This window comes from Stylophora pistillata, chromosome 1 (assembly GCF_964205215.1).
Source record: "Stylophora pistillata chromosome 1, jaStyPist1.2, whole genome shotgun sequence".
NCBI lineage: Eukaryota > Metazoa > Cnidaria > Anthozoa > Scleractinia > Pocilloporidae > Stylophora > Stylophora pistillata.
In genome coordinates this window covers 44,903,778-44,923,141 of record NC_142519.1, presented here as the reverse complement: position 1 = coordinate 44,923,141, position 19,364 = coordinate 44,903,778, and the positions used below count along the sequence as shown (strand labels likewise).

The window sequence follows — 19,364 nt, the reverse complement described above, 5'->3', positions numbered from 1 at the left end:
TTCTATACCTATCACCCTACCAATTAATAAACAGTAACTCGCTTTCCTTATTAACATACTGCTATAGCCTTAATCATAACTTAGAGCTAAACCTTGCACTATTATTATGTCCTATGTTGGTGACAGGGACTTGTCTAAGAATCAGTAAAAGACATTATCGTCGCGAGTTTTTAATAGCATGACTTGGTTTCATAGGCTTTAAGTAGGCTTCTTGATACAATTGCATTTCCGCTGCTACTATCGTGTGTCTGGAAACTGTTCCTTTCTTTCCGCTTTCCCAACAAAACGAGTCGGTCAGGCGATGGTAAACAAAGCCATTTAATGGGATTGCTACGGTAATATCTGGCACCTTAAAGTTCTGTTATGATCTTTTATCATAAAATAGCGGCCCTGTCTGATAACCAGTTAAAGGACTTGCCATCCAGAATTTTTCATCAGCTTCACGGATTAAAAAGTCTGTAAATACAAACCACCATATACCCCTAAGTATCTTACGTAGCTTTTCCATAGACTTTCCATAAGTTTGGACCCTTTGCTTTTTTTTTGTTTTTTTCTAAATCATGCTATACTCTGTAATGGTTTTAAGCATTCATTTCCACCGAGTTTCACGGCATACGCTCGATCTACGTTTTCAAGCCGATAGCCAGTAATAGTTTTACGTTATGAGCTCGAAGCAGACGTTTATCACTTTTGTTTAGTCAGATTTCCCTTCTTTTCGAGCGCCGAACTTCGCCGAAAAAGAGAGACTGCTCGTAGCCTACAGTTTACAACACATTCATTATCAGCATACCCAGTTACCTCAAATCGATTATCAGCGAGTTCATAAGATTCACAAAACTTCCTTGTTTCTGCTTTTGTAGTGACTTGTCCTATAACCAACTAAAGGAATTGCCTTCAGACACTTTCAGAGATAATCTATATCTCAGAGAGCTGTAAGTACAACGTCCTTGCCGTGTAATGGTCATTTGGCAGAAACTGTGTTCCGGCTCCAGAATTTCATAACTTTCCCGTCGTCTACCTGGGTTTCATATGTCACCATAGTACAATTGATTAAGGGAGGCTGAAACTTATCACCCATTTGTATCATTCTTTAAATAGATGTGGTAAAGGAAATCTTTTTCACCCTTTATTTTATTGTGGTCTAACACTATAAAGGATTTTATTTGGTTCGGTATCCGCACTTGGTCACTTCACGACTTTCTTTCTCATTGTAAGCCCAGTGGTTGTGGATCTTGTCCCAAACGCGGTAGTAACCAACTGCTACGCATGTTTTACTCATCACCGTAAAATACTAATGTGAAGACCTCAATCTTTTGATAGTGTCTTTTTTGTTATTATATATATATATATATAGCGATGTAATCAAGATCATATTGTGGGTTACACTTCTGAATCATACAACATATTCCTTCGAAATAGAAGGAAGTAAATAAATCCCTTGATATCAATAAGTTGCCGTCCATTTAAAAGAACTCAACGTGGCGCAGGAAAATTTCATGAAGGGAAACAATCTCGTCTAGTTCGACGGCCTAGTTTGCACCAGATTGTCAAGGATGAAAACTCTTACTCCCGAGGAGGCACTCCATCACCATGACACACACTTTTAATGTTCAAAAGTTGTATGGATTACCACCACACAACTGTTAATACTCCCTCCTTTGTTCATTGCCAAATTATTCCATTTTTATTTTCCATGTTATCCATGTAGGCTACTATCTATCAAGTCAGGGCCGATGTGGTCTGTTTGTCAGTTCATAGCCTCAAAAACAAGATTGCTGCCTTAACAATGTAAATGTATCCCATGTTACAGTCAGCAAAGTGTCTGCTGTTGTGATAATTGTCTTCATCTTCCAATTCCATAATTTCAGTAAATAAAAGGAAATAGCTCGGGCCAACTTTTTCATAACTAATAATAATAATAATAAAGTCTTTATTCCATCATAAGATAAAACTACATATCTTATGTTACAATGAATTCAGAAAACCTACAACAGAACTCTACATACATATTATGAATTAAAAAGTATGTCATTACAATAAATGGAGCTTAAATATCAACCTATTTACAAAGGTGTTCATAAAGCGCTGTGTATTAATCTTCGGGCGTGCGCAGCCTTTTTTTCTAAGATTATGTACATATGTCTTTTGGACAGGAATGATGTCTTTCAGGGGGTGGCAGTCCGTTGATTTTAGTTTCTTCAAAATGTTTCGGTCTTGTTTGTGTAAAAAGTTCCTTAATAAAAACTGGAAATGAGATAAAACGGGGTTTATGACATCGGTCTAAAAAGTTTTGTACAACCGTAAGATCGGACTCAGATGCCCCATAGACTGAAAGTGCTGAGCTAAAAGAAAAGGAAAAACAATGGATATAAAAAGATGATCAATCTCTGCCTGAGAGTAATGTTCCTTACTCGATGTTCGTAGGACGTGTAAACACTTGTTTGCTTTGACAAGCTTAGTTCTTACATGCTCATCAAATTTTCCGTCACTCTGTAAAGTAACTCCTACTAAAACGAAGCTATTACATTGGGGAATATTACTAATTGGAGAGTAGAGTACATTATGATTTTTCTTTCTAACAACCAGCTCTTTACATTTGCAAGGGTTGCAGAGCATTCTATTGTCTTTACACCATGTTAAGAACTGTCCTACTAAGTCGGCAGACGGGTCACTATTCCTGGTGATAGGCGAAAGAATAGTGGAATGACCGGCATATTTAAAAAGCACAGGGCAGCCATTAAAAAAAATCTCCAAATCATTCAAAAATATATTAAAAAGATACGGTCCGCTTACACCACCTTGTGTGGTTCCTCTATTGACAGATTTCCACTGTCCTGAAAAATTATAACTAACAACACGTTGTTGTCTTGCATCGAGGAAACTATGATACCAATTGATAATGTACGGATTTAGAGGTAGCTGTTTCAGTTTGGCAGACAAAATAGCATGGTTCACAAAATCGAAAGCCTTACTGAGGTCCATGGTAAAAATTCGCACTGCGCTATAGTCACTACTATCTAAATACTTGTATGTCTGGTGCTGGATAGCGAGCAAGGCATTTGTGCAACTACCCGCCTATCTATATGCAAATTGGGTGTGGCTCAGGTTGTTCTCAATGATTGACTGTGCTTGTGTACGATACACGACCTTCTCGAACAAACGGGCAATAACGGGAGTAACATTAATACCACGGTAGTCTGAGTCCTCTATAGGCATGTTCACTTTGGGGAGAGGATTAACATTTACCCTCTTCCAGGAGTCTGGCCATGTATGAGTAGACAGCGACAGATTCCAAACGTGAGTGACGATTGGTGTGAGCAGCTCAGCAGTCTTTCCAGATCTAGTACGGGAGGTCGTCTGGTCCCATTGCCGTTTTCTTTACATGAACTAAGGTATTCCAAACATACCGCTCAGATATTTTCGGGGGCTTTACACTGTTCGCGATATCCGTATCAATAGGTCCAACGTAAGTGTCATCATAGCACACGCTGGCGAAGTAGTCGTTCAGACGAACTAGAGAATTCTTGTCCAAATTTATCAACGATGACCTGCGACGCTGCGATAGGGCGTCCACGCCCCTCCACCACTCACCGCTACCAATGACAGCCGGTTTTCTTCTGTTCTCGGTTATCAGCTCAGAAATGCGTTTATTAAATAAAGACAGACGTTCCATGTTGTTTAAAGATATACGGGACCTAGTCCTCAGCATACACTTGACTAATGGGGACATCCAAACTGGGTCACGCGATGACATGCGTACAGATTTTTGCGGCATAAACCTATTCATCACTGCACGAATCTTTTCCTCAAGCACCTCGACCGCCTTGTTTATTTCCACCGCGTTGAGAACGTCACTCCAGTCAAGTGTAATGAGTGACATATAAAATGACTGTTTCCGAAGTTCCCTCCAGTCCCGCAAAAGAACTTTGCGGCGCACAGGTTTAAGTTTTAATCCCGCCGGTAAAAGTTTTACCCCGCGTGGGAAAATCAACCATGAAATCCCAGCCAGACAAAGCCTTAGATTCTTGCATGCCCACCTTCTGGGTGGTTGTTCAAAACAAGGTCCACAAAAGATATTATATAATTAATTAAGACGAGATCCCGGTAGCTATGCTTGGGAGGATTATACAGGCCGCAAATTAGCATAATGTGATCGGACGGCAACAGCACTGTCAAAGCAATAAACTCATATAAATTGGACCGATAGACATCCAAGACTTTAAGACTGTCTCTCTCATAGACCGCAACAACCCCTTTTTTCCTTTTGTCCAAGTCTGCTCAACCTCTGTCCCGCCTGAACACATTGTACTTTGGGATATTCACCACGGCGTCCGGCATATTAGTGCAAAGATGAGTTTTGCTGACAATACACACATCAATCTCCTGAGATCTCAGGTCAGCCTCAAGCGCCACAGATGCTCGTACACGACTTTTTGTTTTCGACAAGCCACAAATGTTCGTAAACAAACATTTTGGGACAGCGAAACCCTTTGATTTAGAGGTGGATGTTTTGTCAGTTGTGTTGACAAGCGGAATGTTAAATAAGTTACTCCGATCCACTTTCCGACCTTCAGCCTTGACGAAACGGTGGCCTTGAATCACCGGGATTTTCTTGATTGCGGTGGATCGTGAGATTCGAGCACCATGTTGCCTACGGTACTTCAGAATGCCGAGTGACTTGAACTGAGATAGAACGGCCGGAGATGGCTTGAAAGCTTTGTTTCGGAGAGTTCAGAGCATTTCAAAGACGCTGGCTTAGTTCGCATTAACATCGGGTAGTTCTTATTAACTCCTCCGAAACTCCTGTCTGTCTCTGGACCCGGTTGTGACTCGACGTCCATATCTATAGTGATATCTAGCGTGATATATTTCTCCGGTACTGCAAGCCACAACACCACCGGCCAGTGAACTCTAAATTTAGGAGTAGTGGGCTTGGATAAAATATGTTTGAGAAGCCAAGGACTTTCAGCTCCCCTAGAGTGATAATTGTAGGATTCTTGGGCAGCATTCAAAACGAAAAGAACACCAAAAATGGTAAATAGCCGAAGAGCTCCAGAAAACGTGGCAGCCATGTTGGCGCCTTTACATACCTTACATAACTGGTCTTTTTCATGATACTGCAGATTCTTGAACAACAACAAGTTAAAGAATTTGTCTTCTGATCAACTTCCTTGCCGGGCTTACCTGTTTAACAACCTTACAAAACGGTAAGTGTGGTGGGTTTAGAATTCAATGTCACTTTTTAATTCATACCTAGCACACTGGAAATAAATAGCTTCTTAAGAACGTGTCTCTGTAAGAATCAAACATCTTGGGAAATGAAAATCTTCAACCCCCCTTCAAATTTTGCATGCAGTTAGGCACTCAGAAGAGATGCACAAAAATGCCCTTTTTCAAATGTTGCAGCACTCTCGTTGCCATGGCAACACGGCTGCTTGTTCGCGGCCTGGGGCCTCATTTTCATACAAAATCATCGCAAAAAAGTGGAAAATGTTTATTTCTCTATCTCAAGCTAAATAGAACATAACAGATTGGTACTTCTAGCATACATAGTGACATCATTCGTCTTTACTTTGATACATTCAATTTTCCCTGGGAGTGAATGTGAACACACCAATAGATTATTTATCTTGGTACGGTTTCGGTCATTTTTACTGCAGGGTAAAACAGCGAAAACGTTTGTCCAAATTTCTCCAAAAGTACACCGATTTTGGAACTGAAACTACTGGAACTTAGTTGGTTATAATATTCTAGTTTTTAAATATGTAAAAATCTCTGCGGACCGGCCTCTACTTTTCATAGTGGCAATTTGCGAAGGAAGCTCAAAATTCAGATATTGCATAAATTGGCAATGTTTACATGTAATGTTCTCAACAAGAAACGTTTCAGACAAACGAAAAGTGCAAGACTTTGAAAGAAGGTTATCTTTTAAGTAATATCCCGAAGAAAAATCTCCCCTCTAGCTTTAATATTTAAAAAAAAAATTGATCAACCTTTAGGAAGGACTACTCGATGTCACTACAAACATGTACTTTAAGTCGGGTGCATATTAAAACCCACCACTCGCGCAAAAACTATCACAAGGTGGAGATTTTGAACAACTCAGTATCCCCTCATTACAGCAGATGGAGCAGGGATTTTATCACAATCATTTCCCAAAAATTTAGCTTTTTTCAGGGAATCTTTTACATTCTTGAACATTATTTTGGCTTTGAGCCTTGAAAATTCTCTTCTTGATAATAAAATGCTCTAATAAGTGCCTACAAAATTACAAAGGTTCTTTTCTTCGGTGTCGCACGGACCGAGGAGTACAGATTTGTCACTGATGAACCAACAGGCATAATCTTCTCAGTTATTACCTTGATAATCTCCACAGACAAACGTTATTGGACTGAACGATCTCCTTCTCTTTCCTGGTGAGCTGGCCACCTCAGGGGAAAATTAAAGAGACCTTTGACTTCCTGTCGTGTAAATCACCGGAACATTGCGTTATATTCATCTTTCTTTAAGCTTATAAAAGATATCCGGGAAAAAAATTGTGAAAAATAATCGTGATGAAGTCGCTGTTCTTTTTCCTGAAGAACCTGAGGCAATCCAGATTACATATTAACCGTGGGAGTTTCATTCCAGTTACGTGTTGCACTTTGCGTGTGGATAATGAGTAGATTGAAAGGTGGAGTTATAAGACTATTATTTCATTGAATCTTTCATTTCGAACTTTGTTTTGATTTTTTCTTGGTCAAGACATAGAAGGAAACATTGACTGACTCGATTGCACTGCGGCGGGGATAAGTCTCTCGTTATCATATCTTATGCAAATTTTCTCACAGTTTTCGAATAGTTTTCAAATGATTCGAAATATCTCAGTTCCTGTCACCCAGAAATGACAACTGCCCGAACCTGCTCCTTGTAAGGAGAGGCAATGTGTCGTAAAAATTGTTATTGTGGCAACTGGGTTTTACATGTATTACTACCGCTGACAAGTTATGATTTACACTTTCAATCTCTATGTTTACGAACGTTCGATTAAGGTTTTCCTCTCTTTTTTTGGTTGTTTTTACCTCAGAATGCGCGGAAATCTACTCAAATATCGAAAAATTTCCATTTATTGTGTTCTTTGGAGCGACCTGATGGAAAATTCATGGAGAAATCCAGCGTCACGCCACCTTGATAACGTACATGTTTATGACAAATGACCGGCGTTACGATAGTTTCATGTAGATCAGCCAACTTTAACATGTTTCAAATGACAGACACGTATAACAGTGTATCGTCAGAGGATTTCAGATTACTCAAATTCCCATGAAAGAGGGTACAGTACTCGGAATCTGGATAATATGCACGCTATATAAGGTACATGTTTTAAGTTACCTCGAGTAGTCCTTCATGAAGGTTGATCAATTTTTTTTTAAATATTAAAGCTAAAGGCGAGATTTCTCTTCAGGATATTGCTTAGATGGTAAAATTCTTTCAAAGTCTTGCACTTTTCATTTGTCTGAAACGTTTATTGTTGAGAGCATTAGATGTAAACATTGCCAATTTATGCAATATCTGAATTTTGAGCTTCGTGCGCGAATTGCCACTATGAAAAGTAGAGGCCGGCCCGCAGAGATTTTTACATATTTAAAGCTAGAATATTATAATCAACTAAGTGCGTAGTTTCAGTTCCAAAATCGGTGCACTTTTGGAGAAATTTAGACAAACGTTTTCGCTGTTTTACCCTGCAGCAATAATGACCGAAACCGTACCAAGATAAATAATCTATTTTTGTGTTCACATTCACTCCCAGGGAAAATTGAATGTATCAAAGTAAAGACGAATGATGTCACTATGTATGCTAGAAGTACCAACCTGTAATGTTGTATTTAGCTTGAAATGAAGAAATGAACATTTTACACTTTTCTTACGATGTTTTTGTATGAAAATGAGGCCCAAGGCCTCGAACAAGGAGTCGTTGTTACCATGGCAACAAGAGTGCTGCAACCTTTAAAAAGGGCATTTTTGTGCATCCCCCCTGAGTGTCTAACTGCGTGAAAAATTTGAATGGGGTTGAAAATTTTCATTTCCCAAGATGTTTGATTCTTACAGAGACACGTTCTTCAATGTCAATGAAAAAAAAATACAGTTACAAGGAACTCCGATAGTCTTATGTACATGGTATTAAACTACACAAGAGACACATATCAGCTCCAAATCATGGAACACTTATTTGTTATCATTAAAATGGTGCATCTTACAAAGTGTGCCTAACCTAGTTATGAAATAATCCAGACCTTCACTTTCAATATCTTCAAGTATGAAAAGTTTTTCAACGTAGGTTCACTTAAAACTTTCTGAGGACACCAGAAACCGACTTCTTTACTTTTTTTTACTTTTCATGTTTTCCGCATAATCCACCATCTCCCATGCCAGGGGGGTTTATATTTATAGGCTGTGGTCTTTTTATTAGGCACGGAAACAAAATTACCATTTTCAGAGCTACATTTATCCAATCAGCAAAGTTTCTGCTTATAATGATTGCCTTCTTCTTCCAGTTCCGAATCAACAGTACATTAAAAGAAACAAAATTGAGCGAAATTGATACTAACTTTTTTTTTATGACACCGTAGATTCTTGAAAGCCAAATATTTAAGGAATATTCCCTTAAAACAACGTACTCACTGCAAACAGTGGAATCGCACTTTTGTAAACTTGTAAGTGTGGTGCGTTTGGAATCCAATTTTACTTTTCAAAATTCGTAAATGTAACAACTCGGAAGTTCCAAAATCAATTGGAAATAGATACCCTTTTGCAAAATAGCAGTAAAGGGAAAACACAATAACCACGACCTCAAAAAGTGTTTACACATAGTATTAACTGCACAATGAATTCAGATCAATTCCCAAACTTGCAAGATTTATTTGGTAGTCTAAAAAAATACTATATTTTTGCGGTGTTCCTTACCTACTTATAGAATATTATAAACTTTCACCTATTACATTTCAAGGTACATGTATGATTACTTTTGCATTATAGTTACAAAAAATGATCTGAGCTGCATATTTATTTTTTATTTTTTATTAAAACCTTTTGAACCAGAATCTTTCTAGTGCTATGCCAGGCTAATAGGAAGATACTTCCAAACTACTTACAATCCGTAATATCTATGTCAGCAGACAACAACCAGAATTTTAATTTCATCATAGATCGTTTTCTGCATTATTTGTGGTCTTCGTAGTCGTGAGTGAAAAAAAAAACATTAAGGCATTGAAACTTAGAGCTCTACGACTTTATATTTATGAAAATGAATGTAATGGAAAACACAGAACCCTGGACTTCAATAAACTGGAGACGCTGCCAAGTGACTTATTCAAGGCTCATAAGTTATATGATCTGTGAGTAAAGTTCTCTAATGCTCGCCGCAATGGCTCCCGCTACTTGGACTAACACGGTATCCGCTAAATCTAGGGAACGTTCTCTTTATGTTCACTTTATTCCCAATTTCATCGTTGATAACTGTAAATGTTCTCGATTTTTTAAAGCACTGAGACCGTATACAAATGAAAAGATATAGCAAACGGCTCTACCAAGTGCTGAAAAGAATCAGTGAAAAAATGAGTAAAAAGAAAACGCAGGAAGGAAATCCTTGGTGTAGCTTGTCCCAATCCTCCTCCTTCCGCACCTCGCAGAGCTTAGACAGCTTACGAACCAAAAAGATCAAACTTTATTTAAAAATAGTTTGAGTATCGTTCCTTAATGTCTTTATTTATTTCCATGGATTAAGATCTTCTGGATTGTAATCAATTAATGAAAGTTCAATTTAGTCATTGATAACACCGAAAAGTTAAAATAACCTTTTAAAATGTCCCTTTGTAATTCCCTTCATTTGAAACAAATTGTGGAATTCTTGTAAATGCCAATAATTTTACAGCTGGCTGGGAAACAACAACTTAAAGACATTACCTGAGGATCTGTTCGTCGGGCAAACTAAGTTAAAATACTTGTGAGTAAAAATCGTCTTTTGTAATAATGATCCATTTGGAGAGAAAATAACGGTTCTCTGCCTGCTGACGGGGACACGAACATTAAGTATCAGTCTAGCGTCAAATGGAGTATTAGAAGGGATGTGAAGGAACTCAACCGATTTGACTTTACCCTGGCCCAGTTTCTCAAGTTCACATCTTTTCAGAAAATCTCTTGAAATGGTCAATTTGCAGCCTAATTTTCAGTGTTTCTTGAATTTGCCAATTTCATATCAGTTATTTTGTGTGTTTTTGAGTGTTTCTGTATTTAAAACCCTAGGCGTTTGGTCGGCAATCAGCTTGAGAAGCTACCACACAACATATTTTATGGATTGGCCAAGCTGAAGAAACTGTAACTAATATTATTTTTCGTTGATCTTTCTCAACATAATCAGGTTTAAGTACTAAATTAAACTTTGTTCTGTAATGCGCTGTGTAAATGCACAAACTGAGCCTTGGAGTGGTAACGAAAATTGGTCGTGGTGCGTGACCATTCATATGATTATGATGCAGCAAAGGAGCCTTCTTAACCTCGCTAATAAGGGTTGTTTGAACAAATGTTGGCGATTACCTCGAAAATTTTAGAAATTGGTAAAACTTTCGAGGCAATGGTAAACATTTTAAAGAAAAATTATTAGTAGGTGTTAAAATTTACAGAAAATAAAATTTGATACATTTCAAATCCGCTTGTTCTCCTCTCTGGTTTCTTTCCTTTTTCTTGCAATTAACACATTTCCCAAAAATTACACAACATCTTGTCGTCAGGGACCTATCTTATAACAAGTTGTCCAACTTGTCTCGTGGTGTTCTCAGCACAAACACTAAGCTGAAAGAACTGTGAGTAGCGTCATTTTTATTGATATCCAGTTACATCTCTTTTTAATTATAGTCCACTTTTACCTTGGCTTTCAATCATATCAGCCATTCTTGCCTCCACCTGAGATACTCTCAGAATGCTCTTCAGACGGCGTTTTTTCATATATAAAATTAAAAGAAACTCTGATTATTTCCTCGCAAAGAGAGGAATTTCTTTTCACTGAATGGAATCAATTTAGCCATCTCGTACTATTTCTCCGTGTTACTGATTCCTTACCTCTATTCAGGGTTTTCTTGGCGCTGTTTCATAAGCTAAGTACATACAAGTAAAAAGGGGATTACAAAATTTCTAACCCTAACTCAGCACCACCTGGTAGGGTGAGGAAGAGGACTTACTGAGATTTCTTCAACAATTAGCTCAGTCTTTATTCCAATTACTATCTGAAGGGATTTGTCAAACAACGGGATGAAGCACTTGCCCCAGGATGTTTTTGGTAACCTAACTCGGTTAAAAAGGCTGTAAGTGCCATCTGACTCAGATTACTCAGTAAATATGTGTTATTCATAAAGGGTGAGGTCAAGACGGCTGGATATTGGCCGAGTTCTTTTATTTTGCGTTTTTGCGGACCGAGACGAAGTAATGATGATATGTAAAAGTACGAATACAATTTGACTGACCCTCACAACATTTTCTTTCACTTAACTAGTAGTTATATTGGTACTCTAATAAGATAAAGAGTTATTGCATTTATAAGAGTTCAAAACAAACAAACTTCGTTTGTCATAAGGCTGACTTGACATAGTTTCGTTACACTGATACTGAGAAGTGAAATCTTCTGAAGACACCCATTTACAGCGAGCGTGCAAAGGACACCTATAGTCTAAATTGTCAAGAATCAAGTATAAACAGTGCTGATACATGTAGTCCTATAAATTTTACTTTGTGAGAACTGAACTAAACGGATCGTGTTTCTTTGACTAATTTGGTCATTATCCATATACTAGAATAGTCATTTCAAGAACCCAAGAAGATAACTTAGATTTTCTTATTTTTTTTCTCTTTTATTCTTCCCGGAAGATTTCTGTCTAGTAACAGAATTCAGCGTTTGCCGAGGTTCAACAATCTCTCCGAGATAAAAAGACTGTACGTAGTTCATGTTTGTAACGGAGGCTGAAGCAATGAGTGTATCGTACACTCTTCATTATAAACAGGAAGCTTTCGAAACAGTTTATCATTTTACTCGCAGATTACCTCTGACATTAGGAAGTTATGAGAGTCTTTTTTTTGGAATCAAGTAAATATATCTTTTCAGACGTTTTGTTGTGTAATATCGCTGAGTATTTTTAGGAGTTGTGCCGTATTTTGACGAGCCCTACGGGCTCGTCAAAATACAAATGACGAGTTAAAAATACTCAGCGATATCACACAACAAAACGTCTAATAAGAGATTTATTAACCAACACGCCAAATTGTTATTTCAGTGCGGGCGAATTTCGCGGGTATTTGTGGAGTACGAATATCGTGTGATATTTGTACTCGTCTTACGCGTCATTTGTACACTACGAAGCACATTTGGATAATATGGAACAACAGTCAGCCATTTAAGGAATAAATTCTTTATGCCAAGTAAATGAAACAATTCCCTTCATCTTAAACTCTCATCAATGATTCCAGGCAATAAAAAGTATTCCAAAATGGAGGAAGCACGTCAATCTTTTGTAAAGTGGCCCTCTTCGTTTCGTTTTAAGTTAAAGATCCTTCTGAATTCTTAGGATGCGATCGAGACGAAGAGGACTGGTTATTATGAGAATAAAAGAATATAAAAATCGTCACCAGTTAGGGGTAAATTCTATGCAGCATTATGGTTTGAAAAATCATACACTGTATTTCATTTACTGTGTAGACACATAGATAACAACAGCCTTACGGCCTTGTCACCTGATCAGTTCCAAGGCCTGTCCAAACTAAAAGACCTGTAAGTGAAAACATCAACTTATCCTTTATTGATAAGTTTAAGTTTGCAGGACATCTGAAAAAGATGCTTTAAGAAAACCAAAGCTGACGTTCCAAGTAATGACTCTTAAAGCTTCACAGATAATCTTTCCTCGATACTCTCGATACACATCTACAAATTTTAACTTTTAAGGAGAGAAATTCTCAATTAAAATTAACCGCACGCATACTTAAAGGGAAAAGTACCGTTGGATGGTACAACCCTTGTGTTTTATGTGCCGCGGAAACGCTTGGATAGTTGTTGACCACGTCATTTTTTTTTCTTGGATTTTTGCCTACTCAATCGAGCTGGCGTATCCCTGGACAGTTCTGGTTTACCTTCCAATACCTTGTAAGAATGCCAAGAGTAACATGAATGGTATTTGCAATTAAAATCGATATATGCTTAGATTTTTGTGCGTGTGTTCTTCAGGTGATAAAATCCGTCTTTCTTTATCTTTCAAGGGCTGTTCATGACAACAATATCGAATATCTGCCGCGTGGAGTTTTTAAGGACACGAAACAGATTATGTCTATGTAAGTATCATGTTAAACTTAATTGATGAACAAAATTACTTCCAAAAGCAGTGAGACTCTCATAAGAAATTTTTAGCGGAAAAAGTACGAATTGCTTTTCATAATAGACTGAAGGACACTAATCGAAACCTGAATTAGTGCTATCGCAAAGGAAATCATATAGTTTTAAGCCCTTTGGAAGTTGCCGTTTATGTCTTCACTTTGCTGCGTATGCAAACCTCAGATATTATGAATGTATTGATTGATGCAATCAAATGCTATTATATACCACCACACCCAATAATAGACTCTGCTTACTCTGCATCTACATATATAAGCTTACAAAAACCACAGAGATAATAACGACCAGAATTTTCTGACATCCGAAATGGCTGCAGACACACTTAGACAAGAAAAGAATGATCACCGTAGCCTAGGTTCTCCATCCGACTCGTTAGTTATCATTGTGCAACAGTGAAATGATGTATATCCAACGGGGTAATCTTAGCAACAATAGGTTTGAGGTAAAATAAACTTAATGCACATGTAAGACCCATCTCATTCAGTGCGTGGACACCAAGGTGAATGGGAGATCATATGAAATACAGGAAAAAATTATAAAAGTTCAAAAACTTAATTAGTAGGAAGCCTGGTTCCTTCAAGATACTAACAGAGGGTATGCCGTCACGTACCTCACAAGATCAAGTCTATAATAACTTAGGAAAAAGCCTTTCGGTCCTTGGAGTAAGCATGAGTTCAGCCAAACCAATCACAGTTAACTGATGTTGCTTAATGGAGTCTTTAGCCATGTGAAGGACCTCTTTACCACTTGAATTGCGTAGTATCAGTTCTGAGGAATTTTTTTCGTACCATCATATACTACACAAAACATTCATGTTATGGAGGTTAACTTTAAAACAAAACGGGCCAAGTTAAATTGAAGTAAACAGTTTCCGAAGGATATTATAATCTGCGCATGACATGTACACTTTTTATTGGTTTCTCCTTCTTTAGGAGCTTTCATCTGAACAAAATCACTGAAGTAACTAATGAACAATTCAAAGATGTCGCGCCGACAATTCGGTTCTTGTGAGTATGAACCAACTGAGTTTGTTCAAGGCGTATACGAACTCACAGAATTCCATAACTAATTCCAGGAAAAACTTAGATTGATTGCGAATTCAAAGTATGTTGGTAAAGTAAATACGCCCATGCCTGCGTGATTAGTTGACGATTAACTTGTCACGAATCTGGAAAAAATGGGATTACTCAGTAATAACAGAGGCGTTTGTAACTCACTTTTTCCAATCACTGAGTTCTCACTACTCAGTCTCCTTCTGTTAAGGTTTATAACCTTTTGGTACCTGATAATTATTGGAAAAAAGAGCAGGGGAAGTAGGAGGCGATCTCCCAGTAACTGATACAGCAGGTTGAAGAGATCATTGTCAGTATCACACGAAGAAGCATTGCTAGTTCAGGTGAATTTCTTTCTTCTAACTCGCAGGTACTTTCATTACAACAAGATGCGGGAACTACCCGAAGGTTTTTTCTCTAACATGAAGAAGTTAACAACAGCGTAAGTCAATTAAAGTATACTCTCAATGCCTAGTTGAGGTGAGTTATTAGAATACCTGTAATTTCTTCAGCACGTATTCTCCTGTGCGATTCATTCATTTGATCTCTTTCTATGAACCTCAGGACTTTAGACACCAACCTAATGTGTTGTCACTTCAAGAAAGATGACGCAGACTGCGATTTTACCTACGTCGACAGCTTTGCCAGTTGCGAGACTATGTTCAGAGATCCAGCCCCAAGAAAGTGTATTTGGGTTATTGGTATCATGTCTCTGATTGGAGCTGTGTTTGTCATCACATGGCGAATGGTCTACAGAGAGAGAAATATTGTACAGCCAATCATGTTGATGCACTTGGCGGTATCTGATGGGTTAATGGGTGTTTACCTAATCATCATAGGTTGGAAGGATGCCATTTGGGCAGGGCAATATTACTTGCATGACTATAAGTGGCGATCAAGTTTGTCATGCCAGATAACTGGTGCAATCGCTGTGTTGTCAAGCGAGGTGTCAATAATGCTTCTTTCTCTGATCTCTGCTGACAGACTCAAAAATATTGTGTTCCCTTTCTATGTTGGTGGACTAACCAACAAAACCACTCATGCGTTGTGCTTTACTATCTGGACTATCGGTTTCATAATTGCTTTTCTTCCCACTTTTGGCATCCAGTATTTTGAAACCCCTAAAGGTCAATACTTTTACGGAAGATCTGTTGTATGTCTCCCACTTCAGCTCTCTCATGATAAGGCACCTGGTTGGGAGTATTCTCTGGCTGTCTTTGTTGGCTTGAATTTAGCTTTTTTGACCTTTGTCATTGTAGCTTATCTTGTAATAATTGTAAACAGATGTCAGGTTCAGGCAATGTCAGCCAATACCCAGCTAGAGACAGCTCTTGCTAAACGGGTGTTTTTCCTCATCCTGACCGACTGCATCTGCTGGATGCCCGTTATCGTGATTGGACTCAGGTCCATCGCGGAGGAGTCGTTCAGTACAAGAGGAGATCTTGCCGTATGGATCGCGGTGTTTGTTCTTCCATTAAACTCCGCCATCAATCCAATCCTATACACCTTGTCCACCACACAGGTAATTATCTCTTTAAAATTTGTAACTTCTTGTAACATTATCATAATCATGAAAGATCTGCTACTTCATCTCACTTAGCACACGTTATGTACCACTGAAACACATCACCGAAATATAAATGAAAAGATGGTAGCCTGCAATAGTCAACTCTTGAACAACTGACGAAACCAACAAGGAGAGAAAAGGAAGAACTAAGAATTTACCCTTTAAAACCTTATAAGGTTCTAAACAAAATATGCATTCAAGAATTCATTGCATGTATCATGGATTTCACATTACCTTTATTGTTTTGATTTTAAGTAGGATATTACATTACATATAGTGTTTTGGTAGAAGGTAGGATTTTACCAATCACCCCACTAGTTACTAGATCAACATCCCTGAGTAAGCGTTTTTTAAAAGATATTTTGTAGATTTAAAGTAATAGCAATTTAAGTTGAATATCCTCCAATACAGATAAATTTAAAATCCACAGGCTTAGCTTGAACAAAACGAAAACGAATACGTTCTGTCACATTAAAACTTAGAGATACAAAGCCATCTAGCATGGCCTTCCATGGCTTTTGGATATTATCACTCCTAAATATGTTAAATTCAAAGTAGGAAAACTTTTCTGTCTCAAATATAGGTTCGAGATGTTCTCAAAGGAAAATGGCAACAGCTGTGCAACTATTTCAGGGCAAAGTGTAGTCGAACCCAAACCGGAGAAGGTATAGGCCTCCTCTGAATTTTTGCTTTGACTAATACTCACCAATTAAGATGGCAACTCAATTCTATCTTACTTTTCTATTTAAGGCATTAGTGATCCGGGTCAAGGTCAGGCTTTGAAGATGAGGACTTTCGAAGCTGCTGGAGGGGGAGAGGGTACGTGAACCAACAAAAGAAAGATATATTGGTTCCACTCTGTTTGTTTAACGTTCCTTTGCTTTGTTCATTCAATGCCCTTTTGGATCTATACCCCAAACATTGACTTCAGTAACCATTAGCATTGTCTTTCAAAGGGTGTTTCTAAGAAGAGAGGAAGATAATATGCGTTTACAAATGTAGTGTATGTTAAACCAATACTGTTGGCCATTTTACCGATGATGATGATGATGATGACTTTATTTAAACTCGGATGAAAATGAGGCTTGTTAAGCCTCTAGCAATAGAGATGCTAATATACCGAGAAAAATGTATGAATATAATTTATAGAGTTTAAAAATAATATAAGCCTAAATATAAATGATGATATAAATGATGGTGATATAAAATTACAAATTACTTAGATTTCTTATCTCATTCCTGAAAGGGCCAAACTCATCCATTAATCTTAGCTTATCAGGTAATGCATTCCAAGCCTTAGCAGCAATGTAAGAAGTTGATTTGAGGCCGAAAGTTGTGGTCTTAGCTACAGGTAAAACAAGTTTGTGTTTGCCCCTAAGATTTTTCTTATTTTCTCTTACTTGAAATAAAGATTGAATATACTGAGGCATATTGTTATAGAGGGCTTTAAAAATAATTAAAAGCATATCTTGTTTCCGTCTACAACTTAATGAGTAACCAATCTTATAACATAGACTACCACATCCGTTGGAAAAGTCATTAAACACGTATCTAAGGGCCCTCTCATGTAATCTCTCTAACCAGTCACTATCTTCTTTGAGACAGCTATTCCAAACAGAACTACAATAAGTAAAGTGAGGCATGACAAATGCCCTATATATACGTATCTTTGACGAAAACGAAAGAATGTGTTTGAATCGATTAAGTACATCAATTTGTTTACCTACTTTCTTAATTAACCTAGATATATGACTCTTAAAATTTAACTTATTGTCAATTACAACCCCTAAGAGTTCCACATTATCGGTCGCTTTTACTTGGAAACCATCAATATCCAGTTCTACTAGATTGCTTTTTCGCTTGGGCAAAACTAGGAGTTTACATTTGTCCAAGTTTAGGGTCAGACCACAGTCATGAAACCATTCGGAGGTGACTCTTAGGTTCCGGATGAGGGCAGCCTGAACCACGCTTGGAGCTATATCACTTGAAGTTAGTTGGTTGTCATCAGCATAATTCGAGAGTTTGACCTCTGTAACAAAGTAAAATAAGTCATTTAAAAAGATATTAAAGAACAAGGGGCCTAAAACAGACCCCTGGGGAACTCCTCTGTGAATCTTGACAATGTCAGACTTGGTATTGGCCACTTTAACCCGCTGTCTCCGTCCACTGAGATAATCTTTAATTAGGTTAAGACTTTGGGCAGAAAGACCATACGCCTTCAGCTTGTCCATCAACAGGTTGTGAGGGATGAGATCAAAGGCTTTACTTAAATCCAACAACACTGAACCAACAGTCTTTCCTTTGTCCAAGTCTTGCCTCCATGATTCGATAAGATGGAGAAGCACTGCCTTACAGCTATAACCTCTTCGATAGGCTGAGAGAAACGGAGATAAAATTGCTGCAAAGTGCTCCACTAATTGACGATTGAGACATTTTTCAAAGATCTTATCTAAATTAATTAATATAGATACCGGTTTATAGTTACATATGTTCATAGGGTCATCCTTCTTGAATACAGGACAGACTTCTGCTAACTTCCAGTTACTCGGGAAACATTCAGATACAATAGAAAAGTTGAATAGGTTAGCAAGAGGTAGAGCTAACTCCTTTGAACAGTCCCGTAAGATTTTCGCAGGAATCCCGTCATGACCAGTGGCCTTATTTGGTTCAAGTTTACCTACAACCTGTTGTACTTCTGCAGGACTGATTAGCTGAAAGTTAAAGCTCTTTATATTAGGACAATTATTTCGTATTGCAGAAATGCTTGGATGACTGTCAGAACAATAGGAACTTCCCATCATTGCATAATCAGCACTATCGTTTTGGATTTTAGAAAAATGGTCGTTAAACCTCGTAGCTATGACGTTATTGTCAGTAATAAGTTCATTATCTTCTTTAAGGGTTATGGTATTGTCACCACTGTTCTTTTTGCTGTGAATAAAAGGCTTAATTACAGTCCAAAAAGTCCTAGGATCGCCTTTCGCATCGTCACATTTACTTCTTATGTATTTGCAAATCAATTTCCGTCTCAACGATGAGGTCTTGTTTCGTTGTTCCTTGTACTTTTGCCAGTCTGCGAGATCTTTTGTTGCATAGTATGTTTGTTTCAATCTGCGTCGACGACGAATAGCACCAAATAGTTCAGTGGTCATAAAGGGAACATGCTCCCGCTTAATCAGCCTTTTCTTAACAGGAGCATGTTCGTCAAGAAGACCCGTGAACATTTTTCCCCAAGCCCACAACATCATCAAAGACATAGGCAACATGAAAAGGAATTTGACTGACGTCCCTTGAGAAAACATCTTGGTCAAAGTGTTTGAAGCTTCTTTTGTTCTTA

General features: G+C 37.9%; 1 protein-coding gene across 1 annotated transcript in view; it reads left to right on the top strand.

Moving 5' to 3' along the window:
- Window positions 1–19,364, top strand: part of LOC111325216 (uncharacterized) — a 43,788-nt gene that overhangs the window by 15,672 nt on the left and 8,752 nt on the right. The window contains exons 14-28 of the mRNA XM_088759055.1: window positions 861–932; window positions 5,124–5,207; window positions 9,306–9,374; window positions 9,911–9,982; window positions 10,282–10,353; window positions 10,767–10,838; window positions 11,265–11,336; window positions 11,896–11,961; window positions 12,722–12,793; window positions 13,276–13,347; window positions 14,341–14,415; window positions 14,831–14,902; window positions 15,025–15,982; window positions 16,611–16,692; window positions 16,778–16,846. Coding sequence (XP_088615181.1) covers window positions 861–932; window positions 5,124–5,207; window positions 9,306–9,374; window positions 9,911–9,982; window positions 10,282–10,353; window positions 10,767–10,838; window positions 11,265–11,336; window positions 11,896–11,961; window positions 12,722–12,793; window positions 13,276–13,347; window positions 14,341–14,415; window positions 14,831–14,902; window positions 15,025–15,982; window positions 16,611–16,692; window positions 16,778–16,846 — 1,979 coding nt within the window. The remainder of the gene's footprint in view (window positions 1–860; window positions 933–5,123; window positions 5,208–9,305; window positions 9,375–9,910; window positions 9,983–10,281; window positions 10,354–10,766; window positions 10,839–11,264; window positions 11,337–11,895; window positions 11,962–12,721; window positions 12,794–13,275; window positions 13,348–14,340; window positions 14,416–14,830; window positions 14,903–15,024; window positions 15,983–16,610; window positions 16,693–16,777; window positions 16,847–19,364) is intronic.